At 35.1% G+C, this 17829-nt stretch overlaps 1 protein-coding gene across 10 annotated transcripts in view; it reads right to left on the reverse strand.

Moving 5' to 3' along the window:
• AKAP9 (A-kinase anchoring protein 9) overlaps positions 1-17829 on the reverse strand; it is a 168300-nt gene that overhangs the window by 100054 nt on the left and 50417 nt on the right. For all 10 annotated transcript variants that reach the window (XM_036010625.1, XM_036010628.1, XM_036010627.1 and 7 more), the window contains 6 exons: positions 14206-14419; positions 12103-12182; positions 9888-10023; positions 9079-9164; positions 3359-3473; positions 2705-2903 (listed from right to left, as the gene is read on the reverse strand). In XM_036010625.1, coding sequence (XP_035866518.1) covers positions 2705-2903; positions 3359-3473; positions 9079-9164; positions 9888-10023; positions 12103-12182; positions 14206-14419 — 830 coding nt within the window. The remainder of the gene's footprint in view (positions 1-2704; positions 2904-3358; positions 3474-9078; positions 9165-9887; positions 10024-12102; positions 12183-14205; positions 14420-17829) is intronic.

Below are 17829 nucleotides of genomic sequence, written 5' to 3' on the forward strand. Positions count from 1 at the left end.
ATTATTGTTAGTAAGAGGGAGCATGGCGGTCAGGAAACCTCTTTTTGGCAGAGGTGAGATGGTGAAACTATTATAGTTGAAAGCTACATTTCCACTGAGTATTACAGAAGCTCTGAGAGAGGGGGGTGAGCTGGCAAAAACTCAAATGCAGGAATAGCAATGTAAGCCTACATTTCCACACAACTCCCCTGCATTTATGGCTTGGAGAGGAAGCATCACTAATTAGAGGAACGCTACTTGAAATACTTTAGCTGGTCATTAGAGAGTTTTTGCTATCTACCTATTTTTCACATCAAAAACCTTAAAGCAGTGGTTTCCAAGTGACAATCTATGGATTGCCTGCATCAGAATTACCTTGTTACAACTACAAATGTCCAGGTTTCATCACAAAGGTACTGAGTCTATAATTTTAAGTATTCAAAAATAATACTGAGTTTCAATAATATAAAATTCAAAATTTAAATTAAATTTCTGATGCATGGTTAAGTTTGGGGACAACTCATCTCAAATAAAATGGAAGTTTTATAAGGCTGTGCCAGTGCTGGGTGAACAACTCCAAAGCCTACACAGATCCTAAATAAAAGGATAAACATACTACTTTCAAGAAACTATGGATATTCAATGTTTCTGTCACCAAAAATTTGTCTTTAGGTCAGTGCCTATGAAAATATCAGTTCTAAAAGACCAGAGCCAACTAGATTTAGATGAAATATCTGAGGACTTGACAGAGACAGTTAAATACTATAGCATACTTCCCAAATAAATTATTATGAACTGTTTATTCATTTAACAAATATTTACTGAATACCTTCTGTGCATAAGGAATTATACAAGGTTTGGGATATAATAGTGACTAAAAAAGACAAAAATCTCTACTCTTCTAACACTTAAAGTCCTTCATAGGAGACAGACGATAAGCAAAACAAACTACCCCCCCAAAAATTATATATATACACACACACACAATTTTTTCATTTTATATATATAAAAAAATAATATTAAGTAATGTGGAAAAATGAAGCAGAAAATTAGGACACAGAGTTCTAAGCGGTGATATTAATTTAAACAGGGTGATCAGAGCAGGCCTCATGGGAATATGATATATGAGTAAGTACCCAACAGAGAAGAGTGTGTGGGCATGCAAATATGCGGAGAAAGATCATTCTAGGTCAAAGGAACCCCTGAGGGACACTTGGTCCTGTCCAAATGTCTACTGAGACACTTGGTTTATGTGAAAAGGTCCTTAAAGTTTGATCCTCTCGGAATCAACCATGGGCATCTTTGGTCCATGCCAAATGGTCCTTCATATTTGGTCCTGTCAAAAAACATCTGTGCTTAGAAAATGTACCCAAGTTCAAATAATCCATGTTTATTTATACTTTTGGTTTACAGAATACATAAAAAATACTATCATGTTTGTCCCAGCCAGGTGGCTCAGCAGGTTGGAACATCATCCCATATACCAAAAGGTGTGGGTTTGATTCTGGGTTGGCACATACATAGGTTGCAGGTTTGATTCCCAGATGGGGTGTATGTAAGAGGCAACCAATCAATGTTTCTTTTTATATCTATCTATCTATCTATCTCTATCTATCTCTATCTCTATCTCTATCTCTGGTAAAGCATATCCTTGGGTGAGGATTAAAAAAATACAATCGTGTTTTATTGGTTCAATAATTGTGTTGTGACTGTACTGCCAATAATGACTCTTCTCACCTCAATAATCTAGCTGGTAAAGGCACATGGGGATAGGTAGATGTGCTGGGGTTTGAATCTTTCAGAAGAGTGGGAATTAGGTATTGAGAACATTTTGGCATGGAGCAAATGTCTCCATGCACATTTGATAAGATCCAATGTCCACTAATTAAAGGAACAGCAATGAAAAGTCCCTAAAGCAGGAGCGTACCAACGGTTTGAGGATTTCACGTAGACTGGCTAGTGAATAGTATATAACAGGCAAGTCAGTAGGAGATACAGTCAGAGAGGTAACAGGGATACATCAGGTAGGACCCAGTAAGGCAGTGTAAGAACATAAGAGCATTGAAACACCCAGATCTATCTTAAATTTTAAAAGATGAGTTCTGGAGCTCTATTGAGTTCAGACTCTGGGGAAGAGTTAGGGTAGAAGCAGGGAGATGAGTTGTTGTCATAATCTAGATGGACATGATGATGGCAAAGACCGGGGGTGGGGGGGGATGGTGAGAAGTAGACCAGTTTGTATATATTTTAGAGGTAGAGACAGCAGCATTTACTGATAGATGAAAATGATATATGAGAGGAAGAGGAGTCACCACAGATGGAGATGGCCACAGAAAAAGCACATTTTGAGGGGAAGATCCAGAGTTCTATTTTGGACATGGTTAATAGAGTCCTTGTGTATTCACCACATAGAGTAGTAAAGACTAGGCATACCATAAACAACAAATACACACACACTGCCTCACTCAATCCAGCAGATTGATAGCAACATGCATCTTTATAAAAAAAGATGTAAGTAAAACTCCTATTCAAAATATCTAGTTTACATTAACATTTATTTTATACATTTTAAGATAAAGAATTAACCTCCTGTTCTTATTTCTTGATAATGCTACTTCCCATCTCTTTCAAATCACTTTAAATTACATTTTTTATTAAAATGATCATACTATGATTGTTATTAAGCTACAAATACAACTGAATGAAATTAGAAGTAGATGGGTACCTTGGTTGAACTGTGGATTCACTAACGGCTTGAAGCCTTTTCTGCAAACAGTGGATCTCTGCCCCATAGTTTTCTTCCGTTTCTTTCCATTGTTGCTGCAAGGAGGATATTTGGTTTTCTAATTCTTGGACTTGTCCTTCAAGTTGTTTAATTTTTTCAATATCTTGCAGAGTAGATAACTTGCTTTTATGACAGTCATCTAAATTATATAAACAGAAAAAAACACACATTTAACACAAATTTCTTAGTGAAATACCACAATCACTTTTTTGTGTGTGCAGAGAATATTCATCCCTCTTTGAAAAAATAATGCTTTTTAAGTACTAACAACTTGGGTTTCAATTCAAACTCATTTTCACTGATAAAAACCAGTAAACATGAATAGTGTAATTCAAGATCACTTCTATCTTTATAACTATAGTACCCCTAAGTCTACCATTCTTATGTCTTTTAACTGAAAACAATTTAGAATCACGAAATGTAAGAAGCTGGGAAGGGATGAAAGAGATGACTCCAAACTTTTCATTTTGAGGATAGGAAAACTGAGACAAGAGAGGTTACAATGAAATGCCCAAGGCTGTCTCAAATTTTTAAATAACAAACACTGAATAGTTGGTATAAAAATACCACATTGTGGTGTATAATCAAAATTACCAATGTCTTGCAAATTAGTCATCTGAGACTGGGTTGATAAAAATTCTGCTTCCTCCTTTGGTAGGTTTTCCTCTGCACATTCAAGTTTCTCATGATCTATCTGCTGTCCTTGAACCTATTGAAAGTAACAGAGGAAAAATGGTGACATAAATATACGATCCAATATCTAGAAAACTGTATTAAGGCAACTTAACATTTAAAAATGTTTTTTTTCAAAATCACCTAAAATTGTGATATAAATATTTTTCCTAAGTTATTCCATGTACTCTTTTGATGCAGTGATTCACATCCTATTCCCTTCAAAGCTCTGAAATTATATTAGTTAAGTATAATGTTCTTTCATATCCAGGAGGAAATTCATATACTACAAAAGCAGGAACTGTACAGAATCTTAGTAAAAAAACTCATAACAATATTTATATGACTTGGTCTTATAAAATTCTGAATAAATTTTATATAATCAGATCATATAACTTTTATTCATCTCTGGATATTACCTATGTGCAATCTGGTAACTGACAAATGGTACACTGTTCTTTACACAAAGAGAAGAAACACAAAAACAGGTAAATCTCAGCTTATTTTCTTAACTGTTAAAACAGGGCAGCAATAAATCAGGTGTGTATGTATAGTCATTCATCAAATATTTAATAATCATCTACTATGGGGCCAATATTGTGACAATAGAGAATAAGAATAAAAACTCAGTAAAGATATGATATATCTGCCCTCAAACACTTTACACTCTACTTGGGGAAATAAACTAATCAGAGAAGTGCTGAATTATAAAGTTTGACCATAAAAGCAATGACAGAGAGGAAAGACAAATGTGGGTCTGAGTTATAAAGGAAGTCAGATTTGACTTGTGCCTCAATCATTCTGGGCCATGATTAGGAAAGGCAATAAGGAAGAATGAGGAAGAGCATTTGTGAAAGAATGCCCTGTTCTAGAAGTAGTGAAGACAATGGTCTTGCTTAGAGGGGTTTAATTAGGGTAAGCATGGGGAAAATATACCTGGTAGATAAGATGGATCTAGATTACTGAGCAATTGAAAAGCAAGAGGAAAGAGACTGCACGATAGAGCAGATGACATACAAAGGTTACTGGAGAAACAGGTGTGCAACAAGAGGATAAAAGCTATTTCCCACGAAGGCTATTTTAGTTGGTTACTACCCTTATCAAGTCCTCCTGCTCCTATGCCCTGAGTACATTTCAACAGAGGACCTTGCCTCCTACTTCCCAGTGAAAATAAAGTCCACCAGGTAAATTCTTCACCTTCCAGCCCAGCCTTTCTGTATCTTCATTTAATGTATTCAGCAAATACTCATTAAGCCTTTATCATGTAATAAACAAAGCACTGTGCTAGGAAGAAGAACTAAAAATAAAGACAAGACTCCTTGATTCTGAGGGGTTTTGAATCTATTGGAAGAGGCAAAAGAATAAACAAATAAATGTAGTAATATGAAAAATAATGTCATACAAATGCAAGTTTGTATAAGAAACTATGGGAACAGAGGAGAAAGACAGGTAGGTACTCAAGTATTTCAAATAATGGAAAAAGGTACATGCTATAAGCCAAGGCTTGTACAGATGCTAGGAGAATGGAGGGAGAAATGTCTAAGTCTAAGGACTAGAGGGGGCAGGCAGCGTGAAGGAGGAAGAACAGCATGCAGAAAGCTCACAGGTGTGAAAAATCAGGCTGCGTTTGGGACCCTAGGTTCAGTGCAGCTAAAATGAGCAAGAGGCTTAGAACAAGAGGCTAACAAGTTAGGCGGTGGGGTGTTGCAATGCTGACTGATCCCAACCAACCTCTGGGATGCCTCCCTCTGTAGCTATAGCTAACTAAATGAGTAAAATGTGAAATTCACTTTTACACACTGTGCAGAAGAGAGATGGCCCTTGGCTGTCTACTTGGACCTCAGCTGGTAAACAGTAGCCTCCACTAAAATAAAACTTCCCCTAAATGGTGAGAATGTTCCATGCTTCAACTGAGCAAACACTGTGGTTTATGGTGAACACATGCTTTCCTTTGGCTAGAAGTCTGGATTTCTGCTGGGCAGAGGATGCCTATATGACTGATACCTAATAACAATAATTTTTTAAAAACCCACAGAATCCCAGGCTTAGGTGAGCCTCCTTAATAGACAACACTTAGCACATACTGTCACAACCTACTGCTATAGAAATTAAGTGTGTCCTGTGATTCCACCAGGAGAGGATGTTAGAAGTTTGTCCCTGCTTTCCTCCAGATTTTAGCCCATGTGCCTTATCAAACCTCTTCAAGACTGATTTTGTCTTGCATTCTTTTGCTGTAATAAAACTCATCTTTGAGTACAACTGTATGTTGAATCCTATCCTATGCAACCATCACTGAATCTGGAGGTGGTCTTTGGGAATCTCAACCCACCCATACTTTGTGCCTTATTATAGAGACATCTAATGTGCAAGTTACAGTGATAAAGAGAATGAAAAAAATGAGTCACCTTGGCACTGTTACTCCTCTTTCCTTCCACATAAACTATCAAATTCTTCCTTAAAATATCTTATGAATTGTCCCGTCTTTTCTACCTCCAAATGCCACCAGATGAATCTTCCTAAAGGTACAACTTCCTGATGTCCAGCCCATAATCACCTATTTCCAACAGCTTTTAAATGTCTACAAGATAAAAGTCCAGCATAGCATTCAAAGTATGGTATAGCTAGCTATCCTTTCTAATTTTAGAGTCTGTTATTCTCTCGGCAATATGTCCTGAATATATCACACCTACACCTCCAAGACTTTGATCATGTATCTTTCCCATCTGGAATGCTATTCTCCCTCCCCTTCCTTATGCAAGTCTACACACCATTCACAGTCCAATTCAAAAATCACTCCCTTCAAGAAATCTTCCTTAATTATTATTTATTTAACAATAAATAATAAATAAAACATTTGCCTACCTGTTTGCTTACTTTTAAAAATACTTTTTTAAAGATTTTATTTATTTATTTTTAGAGAGGGAAGGGAGGTAGATAGAGAGAGAGAAACATCAATGTGCGGTTGCTGGGGGTCATGGCCTGCAACCCAGGCATGTACCCTGGCTGGGAATTGAACCGGGGACACTCTGGTTCCCGGCCTGCGCTCAATCCACTGAGCTATGCCAGCCAGGGCTTTTTTTTGTTGTTTTTAAAGATTTTATTTATTTATTTTTAGAGAGGGAAGGGAGGGAGAAAGAGAGAGAGAAACATTAATGTGCGGCTGCTGGGGGCCATGGCCTGCAACCCAGGCATGTGCCCTGACTGGGAATCGAACCTGTGATGCTTTTGGTTTGCAGCCCACGCTCAATCCACTGAGCTATGCCAGGCAGGGCTAAAAGTAGTTTTCTTTTAAACATTTAATTAAATGTTGCCTTGAATAACTATTTCATATATGTACATCATATCCTTTCAATTAGTTTATAAAGTCAATCAATTTATAAATTCCTTCAGTTTAGTGGCTTTATTTAAATAGTATATTGCTTTATTTCCAATGCATAGAACAACCTGACACATAAGTTAGCAAATAAAAATTACTAGTTATATAATGGAATGGGAACAAAGTATGTATCTTTCATTTCTTTTATACTCCCTTCAGAGTATATTGCAATATATTGAAGGATCAAGGGGGTAGGGGAGAAAACTGTCTAGAATAATCCCCAAGTTTCTGGTTAAATGCAATTTTTCAAAACTCAGAAGAGAAGAGAAACTGGCTTAATGGAAATAAATTAATAAACTTCAATTTCACCCTTATGTTCATTGAGGCATACCTAAAGAATATTCAGGGACAGAGATACCCATTTGGATACAGGAATCTGCATCTCAGGAGTAAGAAGGGATCTGGGATGGAGATCCGGATGCCAGGGGAGTAGATAAGAACACTGCACACCCTGGTGACTGTAAACAGGGTGGGCAAAGCCCACAACAAAGGCTGAAATGCCACAGAACTGGAAACACAGCTTAGGGAAGAAAATATTTTAAGAAAGCAGCAAATATCCCTGGCTGGTATGGCTCAGTGGATTGAGCACTAGCCTGAGAACCAAAAGGCTGTGGGTTCAATTCCCAGTCATGGCATGTGCCTGGGTTGCAGGCCAGGTCCCCAGTAGGGGGCACACAAGAGGCAACCACACACTGATCTTTCTCTCCCTCTCTTTCTCCCTCCCTTTCCCTCTAAAAACAAATAAATAAAATCTTTTAAAAAAGAAAGAAAGCAGCAAATACTATAAAGTCAAACAATTACAGAATTAAAAGAAAAACTGGCTCAAGATATATTGAGCACGAGCCCTGGCCAGAGTGGCTCAGTTGGCTAAGTGTTGTCCTGCAAAGTCAAAGGTTGCCAGTTCAATTCCCAATCATAGCACATACCTGGGTTAGGAGCCTGGTCTAAGATTGGGACACATGAAAGAGGCAACTAATCGTTTCTCTGACACATGGATGTTTCTCTCCCTCTCTTTCTCCCTACCTTCCCCTTTCTCTAAAATAAATAAATAAAATCTTTTAAAAATTAAAAAAGATATACCAAGCACATATTTAATACCAAAGATTGCAAACTCAAGGTAAGACTGTAAATCCAGGCTATAGAAGTGTTCTTTTGGGGACCAGTTTTTCTTGTTTGTTTTCTTCTAATTGTTTCCTAATTAAAAATAATGTTTTACTTTTAATACTTTTCAACATCTTTAAAAGCAAAACACCACATAAAATTGACAAATTTAAAGAATCAGGAACAATGGGCTCCCATTACTACGTGGCAACATCAGGGTGAAGCTGAGCGGCCTCTGCTCACTTTAGATGACGTCTGTTTTCCCCAGGTTTCACTTTTCCAGCTTTCACTTGGTCTTCATTTATTTTAAAAGCTAAGCCCGTGTAGGCATTTACATCAGTGACCTGTGACATACACATCCTCTTCCCCCCCATAACTCAATTAAAATGATAGTGAAGAATCTTAAAATGTAAATCCATAGTCAATGAAATAAGAGATCAAGAAAGACTTCATGAGCCCTGGCTGGCATAGCTCAGTGGATTGAGCACGGGCTGCGAACCAAAGTGTTGCAGGTTCGATTCCCAGTCAGGGTACATGCCTGGGTTGCAGGCCATGACCCCCAGCAACTGCACATTGATGTTTCTCTCTCTCTCTCTATCTCCCTCCCTTCCCTCTCTAAAAAGAAAATAAATAAAATCTTAAAAAAAAAAGAGAGCGATTTCATGGAATTTCTGGAAAACTGAAGAGGGTGTAAGAGCTGACAAAGCAGGGTGGAAGAAGCAGCAGCCTAAAGCATGCACGAAGGGAGCCACAGTACATGAGACAGCTGACTTGTCCTGCAGAACCCTAGAAAAAGTGTTGAAAAGAAATCTGACATGTATAACATGGTGTGAAACATACTCGCTGTATTCTGAACAACTAAACTATTTACTATTTTTCTCTGAAACATACAGACCCACTGGTTTAGAGTCATATGTAAAATTAAATGTAACACTTTCACAAAGTTTACTGTTTGACATTTTACATATATTTTACTTTATCATTTCAAAAACTCTCTAAAGAAGTAAACAATTTTTGACTTGCAGATATTTATTCAACTCACTAATATTGTAATTATCTACTTTTTCAGTTCACTTATTTAAGAAATTTGTGGTCAATGAAGCTTATAAAATAGCAGGTAATACAATAAATGCAAACATTAAGATACATTTTTCATTTCACAGACCTTAGTTAATGGTGTCTGAAGTACCAAAAGTTTGTTGTATTCTTCTGTTACTTTGTTGAGAAGAGTTTGCATATTTTCTTGAAAGTCTAGACAATAAACAAAGAATTAAAATAATTTCACTCCACAGAAAAAGTCTGCTTCTTTCAATAAGTATTATTTATCTATTCATTATTCATATGCCTGCTAAAGATAAACTTCATATATTTAGCAATGAAGACCCCTAAAATCTCATTAATGTAAAATAGCCAATATGAAGATAACTTAACAGTTTAATATTAAAATATTTCTCTATTCATTATTTTTACATATTAATTTGCACACACATTTTGTTCAAGTGGACAGGAGCAAAAAACTTTTATCTGTCAAGAGACACCAAGAAATGAATTGAGGCTGCAATTCAGAAAAATAAACTAATACAGGATTTCTATTAAGAAAGACTATCTTCTTATTCTTAAAAAAAATACTACTGACATAAACTTATTCAATAAATACAATAACTTTTAAAGGTTTGGCTCTATAGTATAAAATGAAGGAAAGAATTATAATCAGGAAAAGATGGGAGCAGAGGAACGGGGGTTAAACAGAGAAGGAAACACGTGCACAACTCCAGTTCTCTTCATATCACAACTGCTGCATCATAAATAACGTGTATTCAATATGATTTCACAAACCTGAAATAAAGACAAGATATTAAGATGATAAACTTAAATAGGCTAAATGATTAAATCATGACTGAAGGAAAAAGTTTAGCATGAACTGATTTAAGAAAATTAAGTACTGTGATTAATAAGGTGATAAGCTTTTATTACCTTGAACTTTGTATCTACATTCTTGCCGTTCTAATTCTTGATTTTCAGAAGTATGAACACCAGAACTCACTCTCTCTTCTACATTTAATTTGCATTTTAAAGCAGGAGTATGTTCACCACGGACACTGCAAAAAGTCTGTTAACAACAAAACTGGTTATTTTATGGAATTAAAATTAAGATGTCTTCCACTAAAGGCCACTAAACATTATCTTCCTATATGCAAAAGACAGTCAAAATAACAGAAAAATCAGTAAGAAAACACTCTTCCATACATCAAATCAATCTGCAAAAGAAATACCAAGTCTAAATTTCTATATAGGAAATGAAATTCTTAGATTAGGAAAATATTGATAATCATCACTACATAAAACTATATACAACTTTTTCTGCTTTTTTCTAATAATGAATGTATCTTGTACTTTAATTTGCTACTTTCTAGCTTGGATCCTATTCTGATGTTATCACTGTAATGTAAACCACCCTTGTAAAAACACCTAAAGACAAGGATGAAAAGTTCAAAAATGATGACTGGGAAGAAATCTATAAATTCTACAGAAATTATAATGCATCAAGCAGATTATATTCATACACTTTTCTATAACATGAGAGGAGTTTTCTGTGGTTTACACTCACACAAAAATTAAAAATATTTGACATATAATTGTTTTTTCTCCTGAACAATAACTAATTCTATCATCATTTAAAACACATGCCCCATAATTATCTGATAAGCTTTTTAACATGCGCCCCTCACACAGCTGAAAATAACAATTTACTGCTGCTATTTCTTGAAATATGCTTTAAATTAAACTATACTGTCAATAACTGAATATATTTGATTTTCAGCACAGTTCCTATGTTGAAATTTTGTATCAGAGTTGACAGAACCCTGAATGATTACCCAATTTACAAATGAGGATTCAGAAAGACAAAATAATTAGTCCACGGCAACATCAATGACTGGTGACAGAAGAAGCAGGTTTCATGACAAACTTGAGAGGGCTGCTCCGTTACAAAAAGCTGATTCATATTTCAATTTGAGACTAAGGGTCAGGTAAAGGCATTAATGGGAGAAATGAAAATATAAAGAACTTGGCTTATGAAACTCCTGTGACTTGGGTCCTCTTTCCATATTTACTACAATGTCTGAAGGGGAAGGCTAAAGAACAGCTGAATGAAGAAAGGACTTCAGTGCGGTTATTTGCCGCCCCCCCCTTGGCACAATACTGTACTGTATTTTACAGGTAATCAGAATCAGTAATGTAGCTTTATCTGTCCCAACTAAACTACCCTTCTTCCCCTTCAATTTACAAATGCACCGGCTGGGACAGAGATCAGGGACAAGCTGAAGTGTGTACTTTAAATTTTGAACTATTTCAAACATGCAGGAAAAAAGTTTATTACCTAGTTTTAATAAACAGATATTTTGTCAAATTATCTCATTTTTAAAAGAAGTTGAGCATTATACATCCCATTTCATCCACTCCTCTCTGCCCAGAGGTGATCACTCTAGCATGTTTTTATACTTTTTTCCTTTCAGTTTTATTGACATCAGTACACATATCAAATACTACCAAGTGATGTTCTAGCAAATAGATTTGCAACAACTTGTTTATTCATTTGCCCATAGATGGAAATCTGAGTTGTTTCCCATTTTTGACTTAATACATTTTAACTTTACACAGACACTTTTGCAATGGCATAGCTGGTTGTACACATACACAAACCTATCTGGAAGTAAAAGAGTGGGTTGTGGGGTGTCCATGATGTCTTCAACCTTGCCGAGCTGCTTCTCAAGGTAGTACACTCCCAACAGCAATGTAGAAGGGCTCCTACTTCACCCCATCTTCACAAATATGATTAATTACATACAGTATAATTAGAGCATTTCATTTTTTTCACTCAACCACCAAAGTGGAAAGGGGCAGGATACACCTGCTGGAGACTCTACTGGTCCATAGGTTTCTTATTAGCTATACCTATTGTCTGTTCTACTGCTGAGATAATTTACCTGAATTTCTTTGGTTTCAAAGTTATTGCCAGAAAAAAAATCTTAAATTGATCATTTTAAACTGAAAAACTCAGGAGCATTTTCTATGTGTGGTACTGAAGTAAGAGAGCAGGGAAAAGTCAGTTGGATGATTCTGCTCATCAAATTAGTAGTGACTTAGAATTTAACATTTCTTGTGTTAAAGTACCTATTTAATATCCTACCTGCGTAAGGTAAGAACATTCTTCAGATACTGCCTTGTGAAGTTCTCCAATGAGCACTTGCAAAGGCTTCGTTTCATCATCTAATAAAAGACATTGAAATGAGACATTCAATTTACATAAAGTACTATTATCATATTAAACCTGTGTCACCTGGAAGCTTCTCTGCAATTATTTTTATGAGACTGATAATGAGGGCAATTTTAAGATTAGTTTTAAACTCTTTGTTTCTTTCAAAGTCATCTCCTATGGCTCATTATTTACTGCTTCAGAAAATCTGTAAAATTTTCAATTTCTATTCCACAAAATGATATAATGCCATGACAATTTTTTACTGCAACCCAATACAAGAAATAAACCACATATCATTATGAATTATATACATCCATGTAAAACTGAAACAAAATTCCACAAATCAATATTACTCTTTCTACATGCCATATATTCCAGTATTTTCTGTTCTATTCCACTTTTATTTTTTAAAAATGCTGGTCATCACTCAATAAACTGACTCATCACCCATTAATTAACTTGCAGTTTGGAAAACAACAGGCAGATTCTACCTGAAGGGGATACCAACAATAATAATGGCTGCTTAAAATCTTACTAAATTCAAACCCAAAGAACTCCTGAAGTAAAAAAGTATATATTCTTATGTAAGTCACTCTTTAAATTCTCCTCTGTTCAACAGAGCAACTCCACAGGACAACCTTATGAATCACCTCATTCCCACAGGCAAATCTGTTAAGAGTGATGGCCTAGAGATATCTTGAACAGAGGATGTCCACTTAAATTCACTTAAGGTTCCTTAAATGTTATTTCCATAGTACCATCTAAGTATTTTGGCTAACTCAGTAGTCTCCCAGGCCATCTTCTTCTTGTCCTTGACCTCAAATGACTTGATTTCCAAATCTTTATCTTGAGCCTCAATCTCACTCTTGAATTTCACACTTCTATTTTTAACTGCCTACTGGACATCTTTTTCAAAGTCAATAGGCATTATTAACTCCATATGTTCCAAATGGAATTTATTATTTTTCCCACAAACTTGCATAACTGGGGTCACCCTGGATTGTTACCTGTTAGAAACTAAGGGGGAAAAAAAGAAAAACCCCCTAAAACTTAGGAATCAGTTAATTCTTCTCCCTTTTACTGTTAACTGCAAACTACAGCCTACTTCTTAAACTTTCCTTTCCATTCTCAAATGACACTTGGTTAAATATCTGTTTATCAGAATTACTGCCAAACTTGCTTAACTGTTCTTCTCATCACCAATCTCATCACCCCTAATTCGCTCCAATGGTATCATCTTAAAATAAAAAATCTTACTACGTTAACCCCACTACAGCATAAAACTTAAACATGCTTCAGTCAGGGTATATAAAGCTGTTTCTGATCAAGCTCCTGCCAATAAATTGGGCTTTATTCCCTACTACTTTTTCACACACCTTGATCTCAGTTCTCCAAAATGAATGTGGTCTCTCATACTTTTAAAATTCAGGAGCCTGCCCTGAAATTCATACTCCTGCCCACTGCCTTACTCTACTCACCCTCCTAGGAAGTACCAGACTTTTCTCCTCTCTCCTACCATTCTTTCTATTCAATTTTCTATTATAGAAATTGTTCTGCTGTTTTCTAACAGTTTATTTTATATTGCTTTCCCACTGGATTGTGACTTCCTGTAGGAAAATATTTCAGTGATTTTAGATTTTTTAAAAAGATTTTATTTATTTATTTTTTAGAGAAGGGAAGGGAGGGAGAAAGAGAGAGAGAGAGAAATATCCATGTGTGGTTGCCTCTCACATGGCCCCCACTAGGGACCTGGTCTGCAACCCAGGCATGTGCCCTGACTGGGAATCGAACCAACAACCCTTTGGTTTGTAGTCCATGTTCAATCCACTGAGCTACACCAGCCAGGGCTGATTTTAGATTTCTTAAGCACTTAACGAATGTTCAATGATTCTAAGAACAAATGAATCAAAGGCTAGGATAGACAGTTACCTTCCTCTAAGAGTTCTAAGATAAGGACAGAATCCTAGGATGGTGGCCTCTAAGTGGTACTTATTTGCTTCATGGTACTTAATAATTTTGTTAAAAACCATTTACCTGTTTCTTGTGTTTTTATATTCTGTAGCTCTAACTGGTGTATTTTCTGAAGTTCCTTGATCTTTTCCTCTTGAGCAGATATAAGTTCCTCTTTAAGATTGCAAAGAGCTTTATCTTTTTCATTTTCCATGTATTCACAAACCTGATCCACATGAGTTGAATAAACCAGAGAGAGGCATATACGTTGAGCTTCCATCTGTAGCCTTAAATCATTCTTAAAAGTGAATGTATATACACATTAGAAAATTTTATAATAAATCAAATAATTTAACTTTTATTTTCTTATATATAGCAATGACAAGGGGAAATACATGAAATTATAGTTTAAAAATTCATGTAAAAAAACTGAAGTCTAGTATTTGTCTCACTTTTCACTCTGCTGCACTGATCTACTTGCCTTTTTCGAGGAAAGAAGCACAATGCTTCTTTCATCTCATCAAAGTTGAGCTTATTAGCTCAAATTTATGATAAATTTTGGTATTTGGAATAGCTAGTATGGCTTCATCTTTGATTTCTGTTTAAAAATAATATTTTAAATGTAAAGAAATACAAAGTATATGTAATAAGCATTTATGTATACACATCCAAAAGTAACAAATACTAATCGTTTGCCTTAAAAAAAAATCTCTCTTAATGGCACACTTTTTTGGTTTAGAATGAAAACGTAGATAAAGTTTAATCTACAATATTCCCATTTCTCCTTCCCCAGAGATAATCATTATGAGAAATTAGTTTCAAGTCCAGTCCATTTATTACACTATTACCTCTCAATATATTAGTCAACAATGTACTATACTTGGAGTTTTAAAGAATTTACATAAATGGTCCAAAGTGGTATTATTTTACAAACTGTTCTTCTCATTCAATATGCTGCTCAGTTACCCATGTAGGCACAGGTTATTTCAATCATTATATAGTATATATGAATACAATATAATTTGTCCATTTCCTTTCTGGAGATCAACTGAATTATTTCCAGTTTTTTTATATTTCAAAAAATGCTGCAGTGAATTCTTATACACATCCCCTTGTACAAATACGCTAGTGCTTTTCTAATGTAGTGGTTCAAATTTTAGCATGCATCAGATTCATCTGGAGTGCTTATTACAATAGGCTTCTGGGTCCCTCCTCCAGAATTTCTGGTTCTGCAGATCTGGTGTGGAGCCTGGGAATTTGAATTTAAACCAGTTTCCAAGTGATACTGATGTTGCTGGACAGGGATCACGCTGAGAACAACCTAACCTAGAAGCATAATTTCTGGGTTGTAGCTAATGCACATACCTGTATGAAATCTTACTGATTTATATAACTGTACCAATTTACACTGACATTTAACAGTGTATGGATAATTTCCCAAAAGCACTTACTGAACACTAACCTTTTCCTGCTGACCTGGCTTCTTGTCTCATTCACTCGTCTGCTCACATGTGACCTGAGGTCCGCACTGACCTAACCTACATAAAAAGGGCACACGCCACCTCACTCCTGGCAGATCCATCCTCGAGTCGTACTTTATTACCACTTGACATTACACATTCATCTGTTTTATTTAATGTCTAACTCTTCTAAAATATAAGCTTTGTTCTTTATTGCCTGTTTTTATTCACTGTTATATCCCAAGTGCCTGGAACAATAGCAGAGACTCATTCAATTATATTAAATAAATGTTAATTTGTGGGGCCTTCTCTTCCACATAACTAAAATTCCACAAGTATCTGGTTATATTTCTGGGTTTTCCACTAAACGCACCTAATCTACTCCATCCCAGCATCAAAACCATATTGTCTATTACAATTTTTAAATGTCTTGCTATTAGGTAAAATTAGTTTTTTCTAGGATTGTCTTGGCTGTTCTTGAATATTTATTCTTCTACATCAATTTTAAAATCAGTTTTTCAAGATTCATGAAAAATCTTATTGGAATTTTCATTAGAACTACAGTTGAATGTAAAGATTAATTTGAAATTACATTTCTATATTATATCTTTTCACTATCAATATGGTATATACTGTCATATAAACAGGTCTTAAGGTACAATGTTTTGTAATTTTCTTAAGTCAAAACACCTTGTGTAGGTTTGAAGTTTGTCTCTTCTGTTCAAATTCTTTATTTCTTATCCCTTGTCATATGGCATTGAAGACAGTGTTTAAAACAGTACAGTTGACTGTGGGCATCCTAGTCCTACACTGGATTTTAATAGAAATGCTTCTAAATTTCACCACCACAAATGTTATCTGCTAAATACTTTGATAAAAATCATTATCATAGTCAAGAAATTTCTCTTTATTCCTGGTTTCCTAGTTTTAAAATTATAAATAAATTACTCTAATTTTAAAAGGACTCTTTCCCAGTATCTATTAAAATGCTGGTATGGGTTTTCTCTTCCTTGGAATAATTTGCTAATACCATACTCAAGTGAGATTATTCTATTTTGCTTTCTTCTTGTACTGTTGTTGTCAAGTTTTGGTATCAGTATTATACCAGCCTTGTAAAATATGCTGGGTACCTTTTCCTCCTCCCTCCCTTCCCTCTTTCCTCCTATTTTAGTTAAGTGATCATATATTTGTTGTTTAAAGAGTTGGTATACCAACTTATAGAATGACTTCAGTGTACACAATTACAAAATTTTTGGTTGAGAGAGTGTATACTCCTGACTACTATTTCAAATGCTTAACTGGTTACTGGTTTACTCAAGTTTTGCATTTTTTTTGAGTTAGATCTGATAATTTATTTTTTCAGAAAACCATCCAGTTTGTCTATACTTTCAAATTTATTGATAGGTTATTGACAGCACTCTTTTATGATTCTTAAAACCTCTATACCCGGGTTAAGATTCTTTTTTTTATTCCTTATTTTTTGTCTGCTGTTTTTCCTTGATCTTCTCCTCAGAGGCCTGCCTAAAAACTCGAACTTAACTAATCTTCTCAAAGAATAAGCTTTCAATATCTTTAAAAACTCTCTCCTCTCTTGGTTATTCCTACTTTGCGTATTTGTTCTTAACTTTATTATTTCCTTTCTTCTACTTTCCTTGAGTGTGTATACTTTGCTATTCTATTGAATAGCTTAATTTTTAATGTCTTGTTTGCAAACTTGTTATATTTAAAGCTAAAAATTGTCCTTTGCATGACATGTTCCATGCATTCTGCATTATTTTTCTTTATCAAAAATATTCTTGGCTCTTCTTGTGCATTTACCCTTCCAGACAAACTGTAAACCAATTAAATCAAATTTCAAAAAATGTTTTATTATAATTTTTATTAGAATTATATAAACCTTGTGGATTTTTCTAGAGCTACCTATCATTTTACTATATTAAATATTTCCCATTGAGAAATTAATCTTCTCATTTGTCTCATGCCCTTCACTGAAGTATTACAGATTTATATTGATCTTGCATATTTTTACTAAGTTTTTCATATTTATCATACATTAAAGCTTTTCAGTTCATTTGCTGAAACTTTTTAGGTATTTAATTACATCTGTGGATTATGACAACTGTGTTTCTCTCCATTTACAGCACAAACCCTTTGTCTCTGCATTCATCAGGACCTAGGGAACACGATATTAGCAAGTGACAAAAGCTATCCTGATCTTGTTGCTGACTGGAACATAAAGGCACATGCT

This window comes from Phyllostomus discolor, chromosome 10, assembly GCF_004126475.2.
Source record: "Phyllostomus discolor isolate MPI-MPIP mPhyDis1 chromosome 10, mPhyDis1.pri.v3, whole genome shotgun sequence".
In the NCBI taxonomy this organism is placed as follows: Eukaryota; Metazoa; Chordata; class Mammalia; order Chiroptera; family Phyllostomidae; genus Phyllostomus; species Phyllostomus discolor.